Consider the following 19638-nt stretch of genomic DNA (forward strand, 5'->3'; position numbering starts at 1 on the left):
ATGAAGATAGACGACTCCTCTTCATCTCCACTAGTAACCTCTTTTCTTGCGCAGGCTCAGTGGTTTCTTGGTATTCACCCAAGCCACAAGACCAGTCTTGGCTGGTTCTTGGGACCAGCTCCTGCTTCTTATCAGGAACTGTCTCTGCCTCGCTGGCTGGTTCTTGGGACCAGCTCTTCTTATCAAGGACTGTCTCTGCCTCAGCTAATTTCAACAATGTAAGCGCTAAACTTTATCTTTCATCCCCCTTTATTGTATCTACTGAGATTCTTTTGACTCCCCTTGTCTCAATACTGCTAAATTACATTGGTTTGATATATATTAAACAGATGGTCTGTAACATTTTGTCATAAATTTTCATTTTCCAAAGAAGGCAGCAAAGTATTTTTCATACTTCCAGTTTAAATAATAACAGTGTAACCAAAGTCTTGGTTTGTTCTGGAGTCTTGGTAGTCTTTTCAGTAAGAACACAAGCAGTTTCCAGAATTATTTGCCCACAGCTGGTTGTATTTTATGTCAAACCATTCCCATTTTAAACAGAAGATGCTAATGGCAGCATATTCTTATCAAGGAGTTTTACTGTCCTAGGTACAAAAATACTCCCTACTTGTTCTACCAACACATACCTTTGAACTTTGAAGCGCAATCTGTACTTTCCAAAGGGAAGAGTTGATTTTTGGAATTGTAAAAAATCCCATAAAATTTCTCCATTTTGTGAATGATTTCATCTTCCAAACTCATCTTTGCCTTTGCCATGTTTTCCATGTTTTGGAAGGCATGATGTTCACAGATTTTTTGACCTGGCATTTGAGTACTTTTGGTATGTTAGAACGTGATAAAGGGTAATTTTTTTTTTTTCTCTACCTTCCAGACATCTTACTTTTATAACGAAAAGGATTATTTTTCCTTAGCCCTTCTTATCATTTATTTGTCAGACAGGTCACCTGATACTTTGCCTGTGTAAGTTTGATTTTGTTATTCCTCTTCAGTATTACTGACCTGGAAAGGACACCTAGTTGCTTATGTGAGAGCTTTATCTTACAAATTACTGCACCAGTGTATATGTACTTGGCCTTCCTGCTTTGTATGTTGGACCTTTCTTAAAATATCCATGAGAAGTATAATATGCTGTTGATAAGAGAATAATGCTGAACTGTCATCTCTGCCTCTTTAGAGAAACACATGCAAGATTATTTGTTTTAGTAATACTGTTCTGGAATACATAATTCTGATATTGGATGAAGCAGATGAGCTCAATTGTATTTCTCTGTCCTCTGCTTCTTTCACAAGCTGTGTTCTCTGTACTTTGAAGTGGCAGAGTAACTGAAAGTAATGTTGTAAATTCACAGGCTTGTTAATGTGCAGATGCTGAGTTGAGCATTATTAATTTAGTATGAAAGAATCGGTAAAAATGAAAGTTATAGTTTAGGAATTGGGTACTTCAGACTTTATAGACTAGTATTACCTAAATTTCAGTGGTATCCATACTATATTTAAAAAAGCATGCATCGCTATGTAAAGTGAAGTTTTAAATGAGAAACACTATTGGTGTACGATACAGTAGAAATATGGAATCTTCTGACTTGGAGACCTCCACCCCATTCTTTAGACTGTGCTGCCTTTCAAGGAAAGTAGCATATTACAGAGGTGCACTGATGAGATAATGTTTGTTCCCACAAATCCTGATGCTGATAAGTGTGGCTGGAAAAATGAAAATAGCTGTTACTTTAAAAACATGGGAGCGGGATGAGTATAAAAGGGGCTTCTCAAGCGTAGCTGAATGCAAAAATTGGCTTCTCAAGAATTGTAACAGATGGAGAGAATTCATGCCACTGTAGAAATTAATTCAGCTTTAGAAAAAAATCTCACCAGAAGAAATGCAGAGAAAAAACATTTTGTGCATGTGTGTATGTGTGTGGGTACAGGTGTAGATTTGTAATCTGTTCATATGTGTATATATAAAGGCATAGCGATACATCTTTATATGAGCATGTGTGTATATATAGAAATATAAACATGCATCGCTATGTATCTGTATAAAAAACTGCAAGAAATCTTACACTGAGAGGCACAAGAAAATATAATGGGGTTAAAAAAAACAGTGACTGAGAATATTTTTTTATTCGTTTCATGTATGCTGTCAGAATTTGAATTAACTAGCAACTTCCTCAGAAAAGACTCAGGGGCTATTGCAGACATGTCATTGCAGACGTCTGCTCAATGTGCACTGGAGCAGGGGTTGTCAAAAAGAGTAATAGGATTTTCAGTAATATTGAAGAAAGGCTAGAAAATATAATATTCTGTAGTCTTGTATGAATATGTAGTATACCCATGTCTTGTTTATGGTATTTGATTTTGCCCACATTAACTTGAAAGGGTCTGGGAAAAGGCCGTTAAGATTATAAGAGATTACCTTTGCTTGTGAGAGGAGCTTTAAAGACATGATCTACGTGCAAGAAGAATGATAGAAGATGTCATAAAAGCACACAAAATTAAGTTAAAACAATAATTTTAAAATTCAGGTTTTAATATTCTCAAGCTTTAGATATAAAACTACAATGCATGAGAAAATAGCAAATTTTAAATCAGTATAGGAAAAGATGTATGTAGTATGTGGCAAATCTGTGCAATTTGTAGCAATGAGAAATCACGTAGAAAGAAGTTTTGCAACAATTTTAAGGACTTCGTCCCCCTTCTTCTCCCAGGCACTTCAAGAACAAGTAGAAGTAAGGGTAAGTAAAGTAGAAAATAAATTGGAAAAAACACTTAAACAGATGGTCCTCTTGCTCTAAGATACCGTCACCTGTACAGTGGTCCCTGGTATTGTTTGAAACATCAGAAAATGATCACTGGTTGAAATGGAATATTTCATCTGATGAAGCAGTGGCCTCCTTGGACACTCTGACTGCCTTTCTACATACTCCAGGATATGTCTGTGGAGCTACCATTCCTATTACAGCTGAGGGAAATCTTGCAATCAATTCATATTGATAATGATTTAAATTTCATTTCCAGTGTGTATGAACGTTCAGTCTTTTGAGGAAGTAATTAGATCATAAGATATGTTTAAGACAATTAATATAATTGTTGTTGTCATCTGATAGCATGTAGTAGGTATTTATGATGCTTGGTAAAGAAAAAAAATCATTTACAAATATCTCTATCCACTTTGGAACCATATTTCTGATCTTAGTGCCATACGTAAAGCTTGGTATAATTTGAAGGCCTTCTCTTGCTCCACTTGTTTCGCTTTATGTTTATATGGCCCATGGATACATGTTTTTGACCTCATGGTGAAACATTCTAATTTGACTAAGTACCTTGGCATTGATCTGGCCTGCATACTTCCATATAGTCTTCATCTTAATTTGATCATGCTTTTGCCAGCATTTAAGTGTTTTCTTTATCTTCATTTTCTGTTCTCTCCAGGTGTTTCACTGTGTGCATTTTGAGTGCCCAGCACAAAACAGTACCCACAAGGATGAGAGTAGTAAGGAAGTGGCAACAACAGAGGTGGGGACTGGTGGACAACAGCTTGTTTCTCTCCCTGTTCGAGCTGCAAGCACTAATTCCTTGCATTCCCCTCCTGGATCCACCTCGCGTTCACATGCTCACCAACCGTAAAGGAGATTGAAAGGGAGCTTTTGTAGCCCCGCTGACTTTATATGAAATTATTTGGAACCTTCTTGTGCTGGCACCTTTTCTTTCTTTTTCTCTGTGAACAAAGGGGACCATGTCTGAAAGCTGGAAATGCTGAAATGGAAAAGGCTTTTCCCAAGGACATGAAGAGACTGCTTCACTCTCTTCAATTTGTTCAAATCAGACTGGTCTCCGAGAAGGGAGAAAATAGGTCTTCAATCTTCATCAAGTACCCCATTAACACCCTACCTCTCTAATCTAACCAAGGCAAGGAGAACAGAAGGAAATAAAAGGCAGAGCCACAGTGGAAATCTAAAATTACTCGGGCAGAATGGAACACGTATGAAATAAGTATTTGTTCTCTGAAGGCTTCCATTAGCAAAGAAAATGTTTATGGAACACATCAGTCCAGAATATATGTTATTTTTAAAAGTTATTCTTCATTCATATTCCTTTGTAGCTAGTAATCTGTTTTCTAAATTGTTTTGACTCTGTATTCCACTTTGTCTCTTATTTTTGACTGTAGCAAGTGCTGTGCAGTAGATTAAGGAAGTATCAAACATGTTTACCTACTGAGGTGCAAATTCCCTCATTCATCAGTGAAATGACAAGAAAAACCTTCATGATATCAACAAACTAATTAGTGGATGCTATATTAATCTTGACCTTAGTTGACTTTTCAAAGTACAAAATTTTCATTTCTTACACTCAAAAAGGATATTCCTAAATTAAGCATCCATCTTGAAGAAAAACATATTTTTCACTCTTGAAGATGATTACTTAAATTTTACTTGTATTTGTAAGAAAACTTGCAACAGATCATAAAAAATGTTTGGTTTAGAAAAGTGGAACTGCATCTGGTCTCTGACAAGCAGTTGTTCAGAATACAAAAAGAAGAATTTGCAGATACTTTTTTTTTTCCCAAGAAAAAATATTTTACAGTCTGGACCTAAAAATTCAAAGGCTCTGTATGCATAAACTTTTTTCATAATCTTCATAAAATATGATGCTTTTACACTGTATATAAAAGATATGTCTCTTACTATACAATCACAGAATGTGTTATTCATCTCGGTCTGGGTTACATTGCATGCTACTTTGCTTATTCTAAGTATTTCCACACTGATGATGATGCAGTCTCTTACCCTCCTGATCTACGTGACTTTTAGGAAGAGCTCCATGTTGGTCTTTCAGTATGGTATAAAGTGATTTTGTATTAAGACAAACGCTGATGTAATTGACAAAATTGATTAGGAGGGTTGTTACTCCTCACAAAGTATATCGTATTGGAAATGTCAGCTATCCAGTTTTATGAACTTGGAATTTCCTGTGGTGACAGATAGCCTTGTCAGAAGAAAAACAAGCTAGTGTAGGATAAATAGGGTTTTCCTTTGCATAACCATAGTGATAAAATGAGTTATATCACCACAGCAAATAGTATGTTCATTTATCACACTACTTAATTTGAAAGAATTTCCCTGTTGCATACTGGTTGTGCTAAAAACAGGAAGAAATATAGCAAGTGGTAGCAATGAATCAGTAGAAACTTTGAAGGAGAAAAGCTTCCTTTTTTTTGTTTCAAATAAAATTGATTAGGCTTTATCAATAATATTATAATATTTTTCATTGCCAGATTGCAGTTGAGTTCTGACATTTACATACAGCCCTATCCCTTCCCACTGCTGTCTTCTGACTCATGAATGTCTGTCAGTGAAGATGCATGCCCATTGTGTTATATATAGCTTATAATATGTGCCACAGCTGCCTCAGATGGTCTGGAATTCTGAGGCAGGATACTGCTTGTGCTGGCGACCACCTAGCCTGGGGTGCTGATTACCTTCTGACTTAGCAACCTTTGGAGCATGAAAGAATTGAGACCAGCTACTGGGGACACAACTCTCTTGTTTAAGTATAGGTCCAAAAAGTTGGATTTCCCCCCCCCCCCCCGCCCCCTTTGAAAAGTAAAACCAGAAAACTTTTCTATTCTGGTTGTAATCCATGCTGGAACTACTGAGACACATGGAGCATGTCTTGTCTTTGGTAGAGAAGTCCTTCCATGTCAGTGGTGGTATTTCTTTGCAGTTTGATCAAACAGGTTTGCTTTTCTCAAGTTCTGGATGAGCAAAGGGCATAACTTCCTAGCTGTTACTCTTTAGTAGTCAGCATTGTAGAGAATGTTTAAAAAAAATTTTTTGCCAGCTGTTCTGAGTCTAGGCTCTCAGAGAAAGAATAGGATTTTCAGTTTGTAATCTTTGATGTGCACAGTTAATTTTTATGATACAAATAAGTCTTGTAGACTATAACCTACTGCAAATCTTTTTGGTTTTGTCCTATGACTCACTGTTGAACAGAAATGTCGTATTTATTTCCCATGACCTATGCTCTCTGCCAGGAATCTGAATGAACAAGTCTGAGAGATTCACGAAGCGAAAACTATCAGGTCCTATAGACTCTTCAGTACCCCACCCCCAAAAATCAATCGAAACAAAAAACAACTTTGCATTGTCCCTTCATAGAGGTGAATAGAAATTTTTAGTATTAGACTGATTCTCAGTCACACATGGCCTTTCTCACAGTCTTTATTTTCTTCTGTTAGAGTTGCTCTTAGAACCTGTCACTGAGGTGAGTCCAATGTGATCACAGAGCTCCCTAGCTTTTAAGATAAGCCTTGCCACAACTTCACTTTTTCTAGTGGGAATCCTTTACTTTTTTGTACAAAGAAATAATGTTGAAATGTTTAAGGGACCTGAAATCTGCTTGGTCTTCTGACACTAGCCGCCAACAAACACCCCTAATATCTGTATTGCCTAGCATAGGTCTCTGTCTTAAACATTGTGTCAGCAACATATTACTAGTGACAAAGGAAGATACCTCACAGAACTGATTTGTGGTTCGGTGTGAATGTTCTCATTCATTCTAATTATTGTCTGTATTTATTGACTCCAAATTTCAGATGTAGTTCTTGTATATTCTTCTGAAATCTTCTTCTTCTTTTTTCTTTTTTTTCTTTTTTCTTGTTTTTTGCCTTTCAGTGGAAGTAAGTTGTGCTGTTATGGCTTAATATCAGGGCTTATGAGAGTGATGAAATACTATCATTCTTCAGAACTATGCTATCACTTACTCATATTTTATTTGCAACAGGGGTAGAGCAGAACTGACCAGGTATTCATTGCTTACTTGTCAGAAACTATAAAATAGACCTGTTGTTAGATTTCTACATAATGGAACTAACTATATTGTCACTATTGAGCCATTCTTTTTATTTAGTACTTTAGTATCTTTAAATTCCCCAGGCCTTATTTTCTCAGGTTTTCTTCCATAGGCTAAATTCAGACTTAAGCTCGACTCATATGAGCTTAAGCTCTTTCTAAAGTCTCTTTTATTTAATTAACTTATTCCAAGTTCATTTAAAAGATTGTTATTCACAGAAATGTACAGCCAAATATCAACTCCTTAATTTTCCCAGCTAAATCAGTTTTAATTTCTGAAGTGAGCAAAAATTGTGCAGCTGTTTTCAAGCCATTGCCAAGCAGCTCTAAAACAAGTTCAAATGGCATGTTAAATGGAATTAAAATGAGAGAAGTTAATCCCAGTCTAATGTAAAAGACAATACAGAGGAGGAATCACCAATTTTGTTGGAGAATGAACTGTTCTTCATTGCCATTTCTGTCCTTTAGAGCTCCATTTCTTTTTTTCCCCCGATGAAAATTGTTTTTTCTTGTTTATTATGACAACTCATGAGAGAGCTCAGTACTTCTCAGTATTGCTGAAAAATTCAAATGAACTTAATGCATCTTCATCTTTACTAATGATAATATTAAATTAGAGAATTTTCAGTTTAGTATCTGACTTGATGAGAGTTGGTTTCCATGAATAAAAGCAAAAGATGTCTATAATTGTTCCACTCTAAGTAAATCAAGTTTTCCAGCCAAATGCATGCCAGCATCTACTCATTATTCAGCAATGTTTTGTACATCTAGAGTCGGTGCGAAAATTAGAAAACAAAGTTAATGCCATTCTTGGCTGATTGTTGTGTGTTAGTAGTTCTGGTTATACAGTGATGCCCACTCAGAGACACTCAATAAGGAATTAGAACTTACATGTGATTTCACAGAAAGTAGGCATGCTATACATTGCATTTCTCTGTGGAAGTATTAATGGGCTTATATTCTGACAGGTGTTAATATACTGTCAAATGGACAAGTGAATGCATTGGGAATTTTGTTGTTGTGGCTGGAGTAGTCAGCAAATAATCGGAGCCAGTTAGGGGTTAATGTATTTAAGAGTAAACGTTTAGGCTTGTATGTCATGATATCAGTTGCCAGAGGACTAAACCATGCTTCAGAAATAATAATTTGTAGATCCCAGAGGATGTTTGAGGCCTGATTCCCATCCCCATCTTTAAGTTAGTGGTGTATTTTGGTTAGAATCCTTAGTTCTCTCTGAACTGATTGTTGTTATTGTCACTTGTACTAGTTAACTCAGAGAGAGAGAGAGAGAGATAAGCTCCACAAATCTTTGTTCAGGATACAGAAATAAAAGTCCTGGCTCCAGTTTTAGGAGTACCTAAATATTTATATACATATATATATATGTTAAATTGAGCTAGTAGCTAATTTTTTAGCTTAAATTTAGAACAGGTTCTAAAGCTCCAAAACTAAAAAAAAAAAAATCATCTGTGCAAGCAGGTGTGAAATGCTACCATTGTGGTATGGCAGGATGCTGACTATTTTATGGTTGCTTAAAAAGTGCAAATGTCTAAACAAGGTATGGGGGAGCAGGTCCAAAACTGTTTTTTGCCCAGTTGTTAAGTATTGGCAATTTGACTGCAGTGAGGTGTATAAAATAGAGCAAGTTAAATGCTCATCTCAAAGACAGGGGTGCAGTCCAAAGAACACACCTGTATTCCTCCTAGCTATCTTGTATGCTATGGCTTGCAGTGTTTACAGTGAGTCTTCATATGACTTCCGTTAACTGCTCAAAAAAACTCTGCAGACTTTTCTTTGGCCCTTCACAAGCTTTCATTGCAAAGCTTTGGCCGAGGTAATGTCAAAGTCCCACCCATATTCCACAACAGAATCTGGGTCTGTGTTTGATTTTGAAAATGCTTACTAGAAAAATAGCATTAAAGTCACCCTGCAACTTTTCTTAGGTAAAGAAAGCCCAAATTAAAAACTGTAGTATAATATGAGGAAACTGCAGGTATCTGTCATTTACCAATAGACTGACGGCTGGTACAGCTACATATCAGTTTTATAACACTGTATGTGTTTAATTACTATGGTATATACAAATGGTGGAAGGAAGTGAAGAATCGGCTCCGCACACTCTTTGCATTAGATGACATTATCCAACTGGACATCAGAGAATTACTTCTTTTCCCATTCCTGCCAGCCTAATAGAATAATACAACTCAGTGTTCTGAAAAAAATTATAATTTATTTATTACATAAATGTCATGGGAATTGAAGTTCAGGTTACTTTGGCTAAAAATCTGATTGAGTGGTGACTTTACCCAGCACGGGTGTAAACATGCCTCTCCAGTGTCTCCTGCTAGGGCCTGGCCTGTCGTAGAGGAGAGCTGCACTGTTGGTGCAATATAAGTACTTTTCCTCATTAGAACTTCAACTCGCCTCTTTCATATTTATCATCTTGGCACATCTGTTATCTTTGTGCAGATACTCATCCCTCAGTTAAACGAAGGTAACGTAGTTTCTCATGATTTTCAGAATTATCCAGTGACTCCTGAAAACTGGCAGATATACATTAACAACCTTAGTCTATATTAAGTAGTCTTGAGGAATCTACAAAACTTACCTGTATGGTCTTTTACAGCAAATGCTGTGTCCAAAAAGTACCAGGTGACTCCTGAAATATCAAGTAAGTTGGTCAGTATTACTGTTCAGATGAGGGTTTGTGCATCTAAAACTTATGTGCCATGTAATTCCAGTGAATAATAGTTATCACAGTTTCTTTCTGTAGAGGAAGCAGGGAACTTGCACACCTACCAGAAATCACTCATTTCCTTTGTATCATTTTTGATCTACGTCACCTATCTGTTGTCTCTCTACTCCTGAGCTCTCATTGCTAGGTGATTTATGGTTAATACCTAGAATCCAATAAATGAGTTTAACAATAGATTTTAAGAAGTTTTTGTCTTTACATGAAAGTTATAGATTGTGCTTTTGAAGCATGGTCAGGCCACAGAACTGTTTTTTTGGCATCTGCTATAGCTGTCTTTTGGGGTTTTTAGGTTATTTTCAGCTGCTAAAAGATAGTAGAATTCTTCACAGGATTTTCTCATAGAGATTTGTGATGCTGAGAAACAGCTTTTGAAACAGTCACAGTGGGTTCATTGCTGGAGAACAGGGGCAGGTTTCTTCCGCTTTCTACAGGCCAGGATCCCATTTGGGTCTTTCTGTAAGTTTGTTTATGCCTTTTTTAATAACAAGGGCTGCATGGTGCTTAGTTGCTGGCTGGAGTTAAACCACGACAGTGTTGCATGATTTGGATCTATTTCAGGAATTTTGTCACTTATTCATTTTGAGAGGTAAATACTTTGAGTAAATGTTTTTATGCAGTAATACAAAGTTCATGGGACTTAGATGATTACAGGAGAAACATACGACTTACAACAAGAGCTGAAGTTGCAAGGAGCAGTTTGGGGGAAAGACTGGTATGGACTTAGAGGTGTGCATCTGTGCATATATAGCTAAGAAAAAATGTACGTGTTACCCAAGTTGAAGTGACTATTTGCAAAGATGTGTTTTTACATGGCCTTTTTTTTTTAATGTAGGGAATTTTGTTAAGGAATCTGTCACTCATCTGAATGTGAGCACTGAAAAAAAAAAAAAAAGAGGAGAATGTAGGGAGCAAGGCTTTAGTAGTTTTTATGGGAAGAGCAACATGAAGATACGATTCTTGTGGTCCGAGCTAGTTCTGTTTGTCTGCAGTCCTCACAGCTCTTATTTTTTCATACATGCTTCCCCCAATCTGCTTGTTACTTCTTTACTTTTCCTCCCTACCTAGCATCATGTCACTGTTGCTGTGGCATTCCCTGGATTTTTCCTCCAAATTGTGATATATTAAGGATTTTTTTAAAATTATTTATTTTTACCTCTTTGTCATACACTGAATAAAATATCCTCATCCCCATTCTTTCACATCAGACTTTAAAGGCAACTACCACTAGGCTGTGTAAGTGCTAGTGAGCAAAATTTAAATTTGGCTGTCTATGGATGTGGGAAAAAACTAGCCCTTTTGGAGCTTGTACTTCCATAATCTGTTTGCAATCTGTTTGTTACCCTGAAGAGAAAAATCAGTAAGAGGTTTTCTGTTGACTTTAGTAGTAGGTCAGGCTTTGTGCAGGCTTATCTAAGTTAAGTTTAAATATAAATTTAAATATTTCTCTCTCACCATGATGCACCAGATATGCGCTCAATTTGTTAGTTGTGCATTGCTCAGTGTGTTAGTTGTACATAAGTGTTGTTTTCTAAATAAACTGCATCATTGGAAGTGAACCTCAAAAGAATTTGTAACTTTTCAGTGTTGCTGTATGAAGGTATTTCAGCTGCCTGGAGACTCAAACATCACACGGAGCACATGGACTCATTTTGGGAAGTGCAGCATTACTTCACAATTCAGTGGCCCTGTCTATTAACCTTGTTGAATATCTTGTAAAATTTTCTTTCTTTTCTGCTTTGCTCAATTTCATTATTATTATTGGTTTTCTTTCTGAAATGAATGTTAATGTTGTTTCTTCAAAGATCATAAATTAAATGTAAGGAGCCAGGCTAAGCAGAAGTTCAGTTTTTAATGAACTTTTTCACTCATTTCTGTCATTGCTTCTCTTTCCTGACAGACAGTAATTTAAAACTATATGGTTACAGTCCCCTTCTCTGTAGCAATTATCATTGTATCTTGAAAGTTTTGTGCATTAGATCCCTTTCCTTCTTTCTCATATTTCCTAGACGTAGAGTGGTTCTAAACTACCTCAGACCTTGTTGTGAACAGGTACACGTTTCAGCTAAGGTTTTCGGAGTTTATCATAGTCTTCGAATGTTCTTTAAGTGCATGTATATGTAGCGAAATCAGCCTGCCCAGACCCTGATCGGGAGCACAACTTCTGATATGGCAAGTACTTCAACTTTCTGATCTCAGCTCTTTGAAGGAACATGGTATTGCCTGCGCTGGACTACTTTCACCTCTCTTCTACTGTGACAACCATCATAACAGTTGTATCGTCAGACCTCCATTCCTGGCTGTTAGCAGGAGCTATGCTGTTGCATTGGAGTGTGCTCATCATATGAGAATAAACCCCACATGGCATGTTCCAATGATGTTGGTAACATTTTATACCGCAAGGGATACACATTGACAACCATTTGGGCTAATTAGGTTTCAGGTAACATGATGGTTGCAGGTTGTGATGCAGTGATCCAGTCAATAACTTTGGGAATTGTCTGGTTTTGTAAGTTATCCATTGAACAACCTGGCAAACCTTGTTAGTACTGATTTCCTTTTCACCAGCAGATGTGCACATCATCAAACAAGCATTTTGTAATGTGGAATTTTCTATGAGCATCTAGAAGCAGCAGCATCACAATTATATCCTTAGTAACAATGTGTGTATTTGTAATGAAAGTTATAGAATTATTAAATGGCTGTAAGCTATTCTGTGCATGCTCTACCACTGTATTAACAGTTTGTATTAACAGCTGGTAAGCAAAGGGTTCTGGAGAACAAGGAAGGCTGGCTCTGGATTTCTTTTTTAAGAGTTTCAAAGAGCAGCAAAACTCACCAGAGTGGATGCAGGACCAGACAATGCTCAAAGCAAATCATAAAGTGAAACTGTTGTGCTTTGTATTTATTTCTTTGGGGATTTTTCTTTAAAGTATTTAACTTCACAGGAAAATATAGAATATATTAAAACAGTAACAATTAGAAATGCACCTTTTCAAGAATGAGAGGGGTGTGATTTGAGAAATAAAGTGATCTTTTGTGTTTAACTGCTTGTCTGTAGTTTTGTTAAAATAATGGCAGAGCCTGTCTGGCACTATTCCTGTACTGCATGTATAAATAGAAGAGTTTTGGCAGAACTGGACTGATTTCCCAGCATGACAAGGAAATTAATATCATTGTCCTTGATGTATTAACTCATAATGACGCAGGTTTAATATCAACGTAGAAAACGCTGGTGATTTTCACAATGACTTTCAGGCCATTGGGCATCCACGAAGCTACTGTGAATGTTGAGAAAAACAGCTGCCGGATGTTGCTACCAGGATGTGCTAGTACTCTCTGAAAGAAGTGTATGAATGAGTATTTCACTTTATTTCACGAAAAAGGGAGAAAATATTTAGAGACTTGGGAATCTGTTTTCAAACAAACAAAAAATTACTTGAATTTTCAGAGGTATTTAGCTCTTTATTTCCTTTGGACTACCATGAAAGGTGGGAGCACTGAGTGTTTGATTCATTAAAATTAGACCTGTATCTACCTGGCTTATCAGCCTCACATATTGAACAGAATTTTTGTAAGCCTTGCCCAGATTTCAGAACTCCATGCCCTAACACAGTGACTGTTCTCCAGTAACAACAATACATTCCTCTAATCTTTTAAGCAGTTGTAGGTATGTCATGCTATTCCTTTCATAAATGTATATAACCTTTGTTACCTAAAAAGCAGAAAGGTCAGACTCAAAAGATGGAAGTACAATACCAAGTTGTGGGATCAAGCTGAGGTACCACAGCAAACAATACAATGCCATAATATCATTAGGTCTAATTTCTTTTGTGTGTTGATTAGTCATACAATAGTTAGTAAGTTTGACAGTTGTTACTAGATTTTGAGAGTAAAAATGGGATTTTCAAGTGTCAGATCCTGCTGTTCGTTTTAAAAAATGGATGCGTGGATTTTGGAGCATAAGCTGCCACTCGCCTCAGTTACTAAATTGTGACACTTATAACATGAGGGAATACTGATGTGAGGAAGCCTTACTTTTGAAATGGTGTTTGCCTAATAGAGTACAGGCTGAATGGAAGCCAGAAAGTTGTATAATCCAGTCAATGAGAAGTAACATGTGCTGAAGCCAACTGCATTCCCAGGCCATGTGTCCAAGTTAAAAAGAAGGTAAATGCTTTTTGCTCTATCTTGGCAAATCAGGGGCCTCTTGAGGGCTTTGGGAAGTTTCCGTTGCAGCCCTCAGGCAAAATTTTGATTGTGTTCAAGATAATGCAATTCGTAGCAAGTGTTGGATATATTATACTAAAAGAAAAAATACACTTACAAAGCATAGAGAGGAGAAAAAAAAGAAGTTGGATGAGCGCAAGGCTAAGAAGAAATACTCTTTCTCCTTGCTTTGGTAAGGGTCCAGTTTATCTTTGTGCTTAGGCTTGTAAAATCATCATCAACAGGTGGGGATCATGAAGAGAGTGCAGACTGAACTTTGAAATACAGGTACCTTTCCAAAAACAGTAGCAGACTGCAGAGTCAGTTTGGGTGCTACAGCCTGAAGATTCATTTCAAAGTTGTTTCTAATTCTAAGTGATGGACTCACTTGTTAATGAGCAGTGGCAAAGGAAGCTTAAAACACTGTGACACATCATTTGAGTATGAGTTGGAAAGACCAGATACGTATCAAATCAATCATTTTATCTTCACTATATGGAGCAAAATGCACATAAACAGGACATTTTTCTTTCTTACTCATTTTGTAATTTATCCTCTATTAACTGCTGCTTAAACATCCTCATAGGCTGTGCTAAGCAATTTAAATCTCCTAGAAAGTAGGCAATGGTTGCCTTATAGCTTTAAGGCAAAAAAGAAATAATCTGCTAAGATCTTATTTGAGTCTCTGTATTTCTATGCTTTGCCATTCTCTTTCCTTTTTGCTCCCCCAATAATATGCTGACCTTCTATAGGTGGAAAAGTATGTGGGTTTTGTCTCAAAAGCGTAAGAAGCAAGGTGTGTAGAAAAAAAGCATATCCCATTTAATAAGAGTGGATGCATGACAAAAATATCCCTTAATGCAGCTGAGTCATTGGGAAGTTACATGTGCCTAGTTTGTGCAGTGCCAACTTTAGTCCCATTTATGAATGACTGTTCTTTGTTGTCTGCTTTTTAAGATGTTACATTTAAGGTTGAAGTTTAAATTGTTAAGCTTTTTTCTTTAAGACTGCATGACTTGGAGAAACTGGAATATTCGCAAATCTTAACTCCCCTCAGCAGCAAACTGTTTGATGGCTGCACAGGTTCCCTTCTGGCTTGCAGCGAAGATGCGGGCTGGTTGTTATCGAAGTGTTTGCGGAAATGCTTGCTTCTGTAGCTCTGTTTGATCAAACATCTCCCTGGGTTTTTTGAATGTGAAGATACACAGCATGTGTATAAGGGAAATAGTGGTATTGCTTAGCACTGAAATATCACCATCTCTGGAATAAAATTAAATTGAAAAGAGGAGGTATTATTAGATTATAAAAGGTATATTTGGTTTCCTATCATTTGAACAGTTATTTTTTTATGAGAGGACATTCTGTATCCTATGACAGCTTAGTTTCATGGAGCCTTTGGTGAGCGATACAGTCTCCCTGCTCTGGTGTCCTGTCTGATGGTAGCCCATAGCAGAGTGACATTCTGTGAAGAACCTTATCAAAAGCTTTTTGGAAACCTAAATATAATATACCAACTAGATCACTGGTATCCTTGTGCTCATTGACTTCTTCAAGACACCAAGTGTATTTGTGAGGTAATTATTTCCTCTACAAAAGCAATCCTGAGTTTTCCCATTGTGTGTTTATTGAGGAGGAAACCCATGCTTCTGTGGACTGTGGAATAGCTTTTACATTTTCAGATATGTCAGGTCATACACATGCTTTTACCTGAGACTTGCTTGTGTGTCCCCAGTTTCATTCATAGTCCTTTACTACTGCTTGTGGTGTGGTTTTTGGAAGACGAGCTGCTGCTCAGGGCTTGCACGTGCTGCACACAGGTCATTAACCTGCCCCCCAGCCAGGGGAGCACAGCTATGGAATAGCCAAGGCGTTTTGTCATCCTCATGGAGAGCTAACTGATCTCCAGTGTGTCTGCTCCCCTGTCTAGCCTTAGCTGCTGCCTCGTGCCTCGGTTATTCTCAAATTGTGTGACTTACTGCCTGGAGCTCATGCACAGGACAGCAATGTAGGTTGAGACACAGCTGTGCTTATTTAACATAAAGACTTCTTTGCCTGTAGGTCATGCATACTTGCATATATTTCTGTATACCTGAGGTACGAAAATGGCTACAAGCAAATCAGCTGTGTTCATGCACACGCTTCGCTAAAGAGAGATTCCTAATTTGATTCAGAGAGTTTGTGAGCTTTGAAAACGTGGACTGTTGTATGCTGAGGTAGTAAGCTTTGTTGCAGATTCCATGATTGCTGCTTCAAATTCATATAAAAGTAAAAGTGATTATAGCAATAATTATTCCTAATTGTCCTTGCCTTGGAGACTACATAAGACCAAATCTGAGCTCTATTTAGAGGTATTTATTTTTGATAAATAGCCATTTTGCAGCCTGATTTCATGGTTTCGTTAGGCACAACATGTATGAAGAGATCACGCACAAACAAATGTACTTGAATATATCAATGAGGGGTATGGTAAGAATATTAGAAATTTGCTTATGGCACACCTGAGGCTCCCCAGTGAGTTCTGCAAGTCCATTCTGTTTAACACAGCAATTTACTATCAATCCATCATTGCAATGTATTAAACTGATACCACTATAAGGATCTCAAAAGGTCTTGCTTTCTAACAGTCTAATGAAGTGAACATGTGTGATGTGTATTTTAAGAAACAAGAATGTGGTACAAAGATGTATTTCTGACAGGTGTTCTTTATGCTGTGTGCTCTGTGCTAGACCACTACATAAATATCCTTGTTGTTTTAATTCAGATATAACATACCACATTCTGTTATCAACTGCTGGGTGAAAAGATATTTTGGCTAAGGTGCTGACATAGTGTAGTTTTATTGCTACTTGCACTGTTCAGACTTCAGCATCACGTAATGGAGGTGACACTTTCTTTTCTAGACATATTTTTAAGCTAATAGTTTTACTATTAATAAACAGATAAATGGGGGTTTATTAATATAAATGGAATATATGTCATGATGCTTTTAGCCATGTTCTAAGCTATATAGCATCAGTAGAAGTTTGCTGCCAATATATAAGCTTACATTATAGTTATATTTTGATTTCTCTGGTTATTAATGATAATATCAGATGGAAACAGCTACCCTTGGAAGTGAATGGAATGAGGAAAGGAATTACCAATGTTTTTGATGCTGTCATAGTATTGTCTAGGTTAAAACCTACTAGGAGGATAAAAAAGCACTGCCTTTGCAATTGAGGCTGTTAGAAGAAATGTGTTTTTCAGCAAAAATACAGGAGATAACAGTAGGGGTATACAAATATCAACAGCTTTGCCATTGATATATACAGTTAACTCTTTTCCGTATGTTTAATGGTACTGCTTTCTTGTCCTGCTCCCAGCAGCTTTTGTCGTCTTTGTGCTGTTGTAAGTCCAGCATGGAGGACTTTCTACCAGTGACAGTTCTGTTCTCCAGCTCTCGAGTTTAATCTACTGAAAGGGAAATAAAGCCTGTCATTACTACGCAAACATTTTCTTTGTCCGTATTCTCATATAGGACTGGTGAAAAGGTTTATTTAAATGGAAGGAAATATAGGTAGCTCCCTTGTCAAAAGCCTCATTCCCAACTGCAGAGCCGTAGAAGCATTTGGGCAGAGAACACTGAATACAGGGTTGGTAATTTCAAAGTCTTAAAAAAACTAACCAAGGTAAGTTTGGGCACAGTTATGGTTTCGTATTAGCCCCTGATTAGAACAGCCAGCAAGCTCCAGTATTCTTTCCATTTTTCTGGAATTGGGAGCAATAGTATAAGCATACATACATTATCCTGCATATTTTATGAGAGCTGAATTGCCCATTAAACTGACCTTTCTTTTTGTTTCAAACTAGACAAGGACCCATGACTTACAGCAAGAAATCCTGTAATGTTCTGGCATTTGCCAGATTCAGGTTTGACTGATGGTGTGTTTAAGAACTTCGGCTGTCTCTCGCACTTGCACATAATCTGTTTGGGCGATGGGCCAACATTTGGGGATTCCAGTACATGACTAGGGTGATTAAAATATCTGCTCAAACAGGATGCTGTTATTCCCTTCTGTCCTGATTTCAGCTGGGATAGAGTTAACTGTCTTCCTAGTAGCTGGTACAGTGCTGTGTTTTGAGTTCAGTATGCGAAGAATGTTGGTAACACTGATGTTTTCAGTTGTTGCTATGTAGTGTTTAGACTAAAGTCAAGGATTTTTCAGCTTCTGATGCCCAGCCAGCGAGAAAGCTGGAGGGGCACAAGAAGTTGGCACAGGACACAGGCAGGGCACCTGACCCAAACTGGCCAACAGGGTATTCAATACCATGTGACGTCCCATCTAGTATAGGAACTGGGAGGTGAGGGCGGGGAATTGCCGCTCGGGGACCAGCTGGGTGTTGGTCGGCGGGTGGTGAGCAATTGCACTGCACATCATTTGTACATTCCAATCCTTTCATTATTGCTGTTGTTATTTTATTAGTGTTATCATTATCATTGTTAGTTTCTTCTTTTCTGTTCTATTAAATCTTTCTTATCTCAACCCACAGGTTTTACTTCTTTTCCTGATTTTCTCCCCCATCCCACTGGGGAGGGGGGGTGAGTGAGTGGCTGCGTGGTGTTTAGTTGCTGGCTGGGGTTAAACCACGACACCTTCATGTCCTTGTTAATACTGGAAACCTCAGAAACACAAGCTGCAAGTTTACTAATACTTGGGGGCATTTCCTTTCTTGGTTTCCAAGCATTAACTCTGAACAGCTCCCAGCAGTAGCTGTTTAGGGAAATGACTGTCCCAATAACTTAAACACAATGATTTCTAAGCTTAACTATTACACATTTCAGATATTGTCTCAGTGGGATAAGGAAAGAGGAAGAAGGCTTATTAGTCATCTTCAGAAAATGATCCTTTGGCCAGGCTTATGTACGTGAAGGAGCTCATGAAGAGGCCTGGCACTTTAGGCTATCATGATCCATAGTCAAGGAGATGCTCTTGTAATGGTTGCAAGGTTTTTTTATCTGTGTGAAGGAGATAAGACAGAAAGGAGCTGATGAAACATGAATATTCAGGGCCACATCAACTGACATACAAGTAAGGTTGGTGTCTATAACGTTTCCAAGATCAGGAGATGACAAAATAGTTTAGATCATCTGCTTTCCAAGGCTGACAAATTGTGGCTCACTATGTAGTCAGTGGGAAGTAGGCTGAGCACTGAAGTTGGTAGATATTTATATTATGTTTATTGACTATGATCTCTAATTCTCTCTGCTGATTGCAGTAGCAGGCCGGCCAAATCAGCCATGCTGTCACGGGCAAGACATAGCAGTAGGCACATAAATCTAAGATGCCATAGAGAATCCCCCACAGTTGTCTGTAGCAGTCCTACATCAAATTTAATGGTTGACTTTTATTCAGTAGAGATGCTTGTGTGATATCTAAATTCAAAATATCAAATGTTTTCACCTGATTGCAAGTTTGTATCAAGATAACTACAGTACAGCCTCTATCACAAATGTCACTTGCAATACCTCCCTGTTTTTAATAAGTATTAAGGGTGACATAAGATCAGTTTCACTAGCAGTCTAACTGAAGACAATATTCTCTGCTAGGTGTTATGCAAAGGTGTATTTCAGGTGTAGTTTGGAAGTGTTGGCTGGTCCGTTTTATGGCAAGGAAGGCACGAACATATTCTGTTCCCCTGAAAATATTGTAGAAACAATTAGATAACAGCTGTTGTGTAGATTTTACTTCTGAGAATGTGAAATAGCAAGTTGCTTTATCATTTTTGTCTTAAGTGAAAATAAAATTGCCCGTTGTTTTTTGAGTGATTTTAATCTCAAGGTTGATGGGC

General features: G+C 37.5%; 1 protein-coding gene across 2 annotated transcripts in view; it reads left to right on the forward strand.

The window, feature by feature from the left end:
* BTBD9 (BTB domain containing 9) overlaps positions 1-12647 on the forward strand; it is a 147662-nt gene extending 135015 nt beyond the window's left edge. Inside the window, exons 12-13 of one of the 2 annotated variants that reach the window (XM_069800375.1) lie at positions 2706-2732; positions 3430-12647. In XM_069800375.1, the coding sequence (XP_069656476.1) occupies positions 2706-2732; positions 3430-3624 (222 nt within the window). In that variant the 3' untranslated portion in view covers positions 3625-12647. The remainder of the gene's footprint in view (positions 1-2705; positions 2733-3429) is intronic. The other variant, XM_069800376.1, reaches the window with a different exon arrangement.
* The last annotated feature ends 6991 nt before the right edge of the window (positions 12648-19638 follow it).

The sequence above is a fragment of the Haliaeetus albicilla genome, chromosome 13 (genome assembly GCF_947461875.1).
Source record: "Haliaeetus albicilla chromosome 13, bHalAlb1.1, whole genome shotgun sequence".
Lineage (NCBI taxonomy): Eukaryota > Metazoa > Chordata > Aves > Accipitriformes > Accipitridae > Haliaeetus > Haliaeetus albicilla.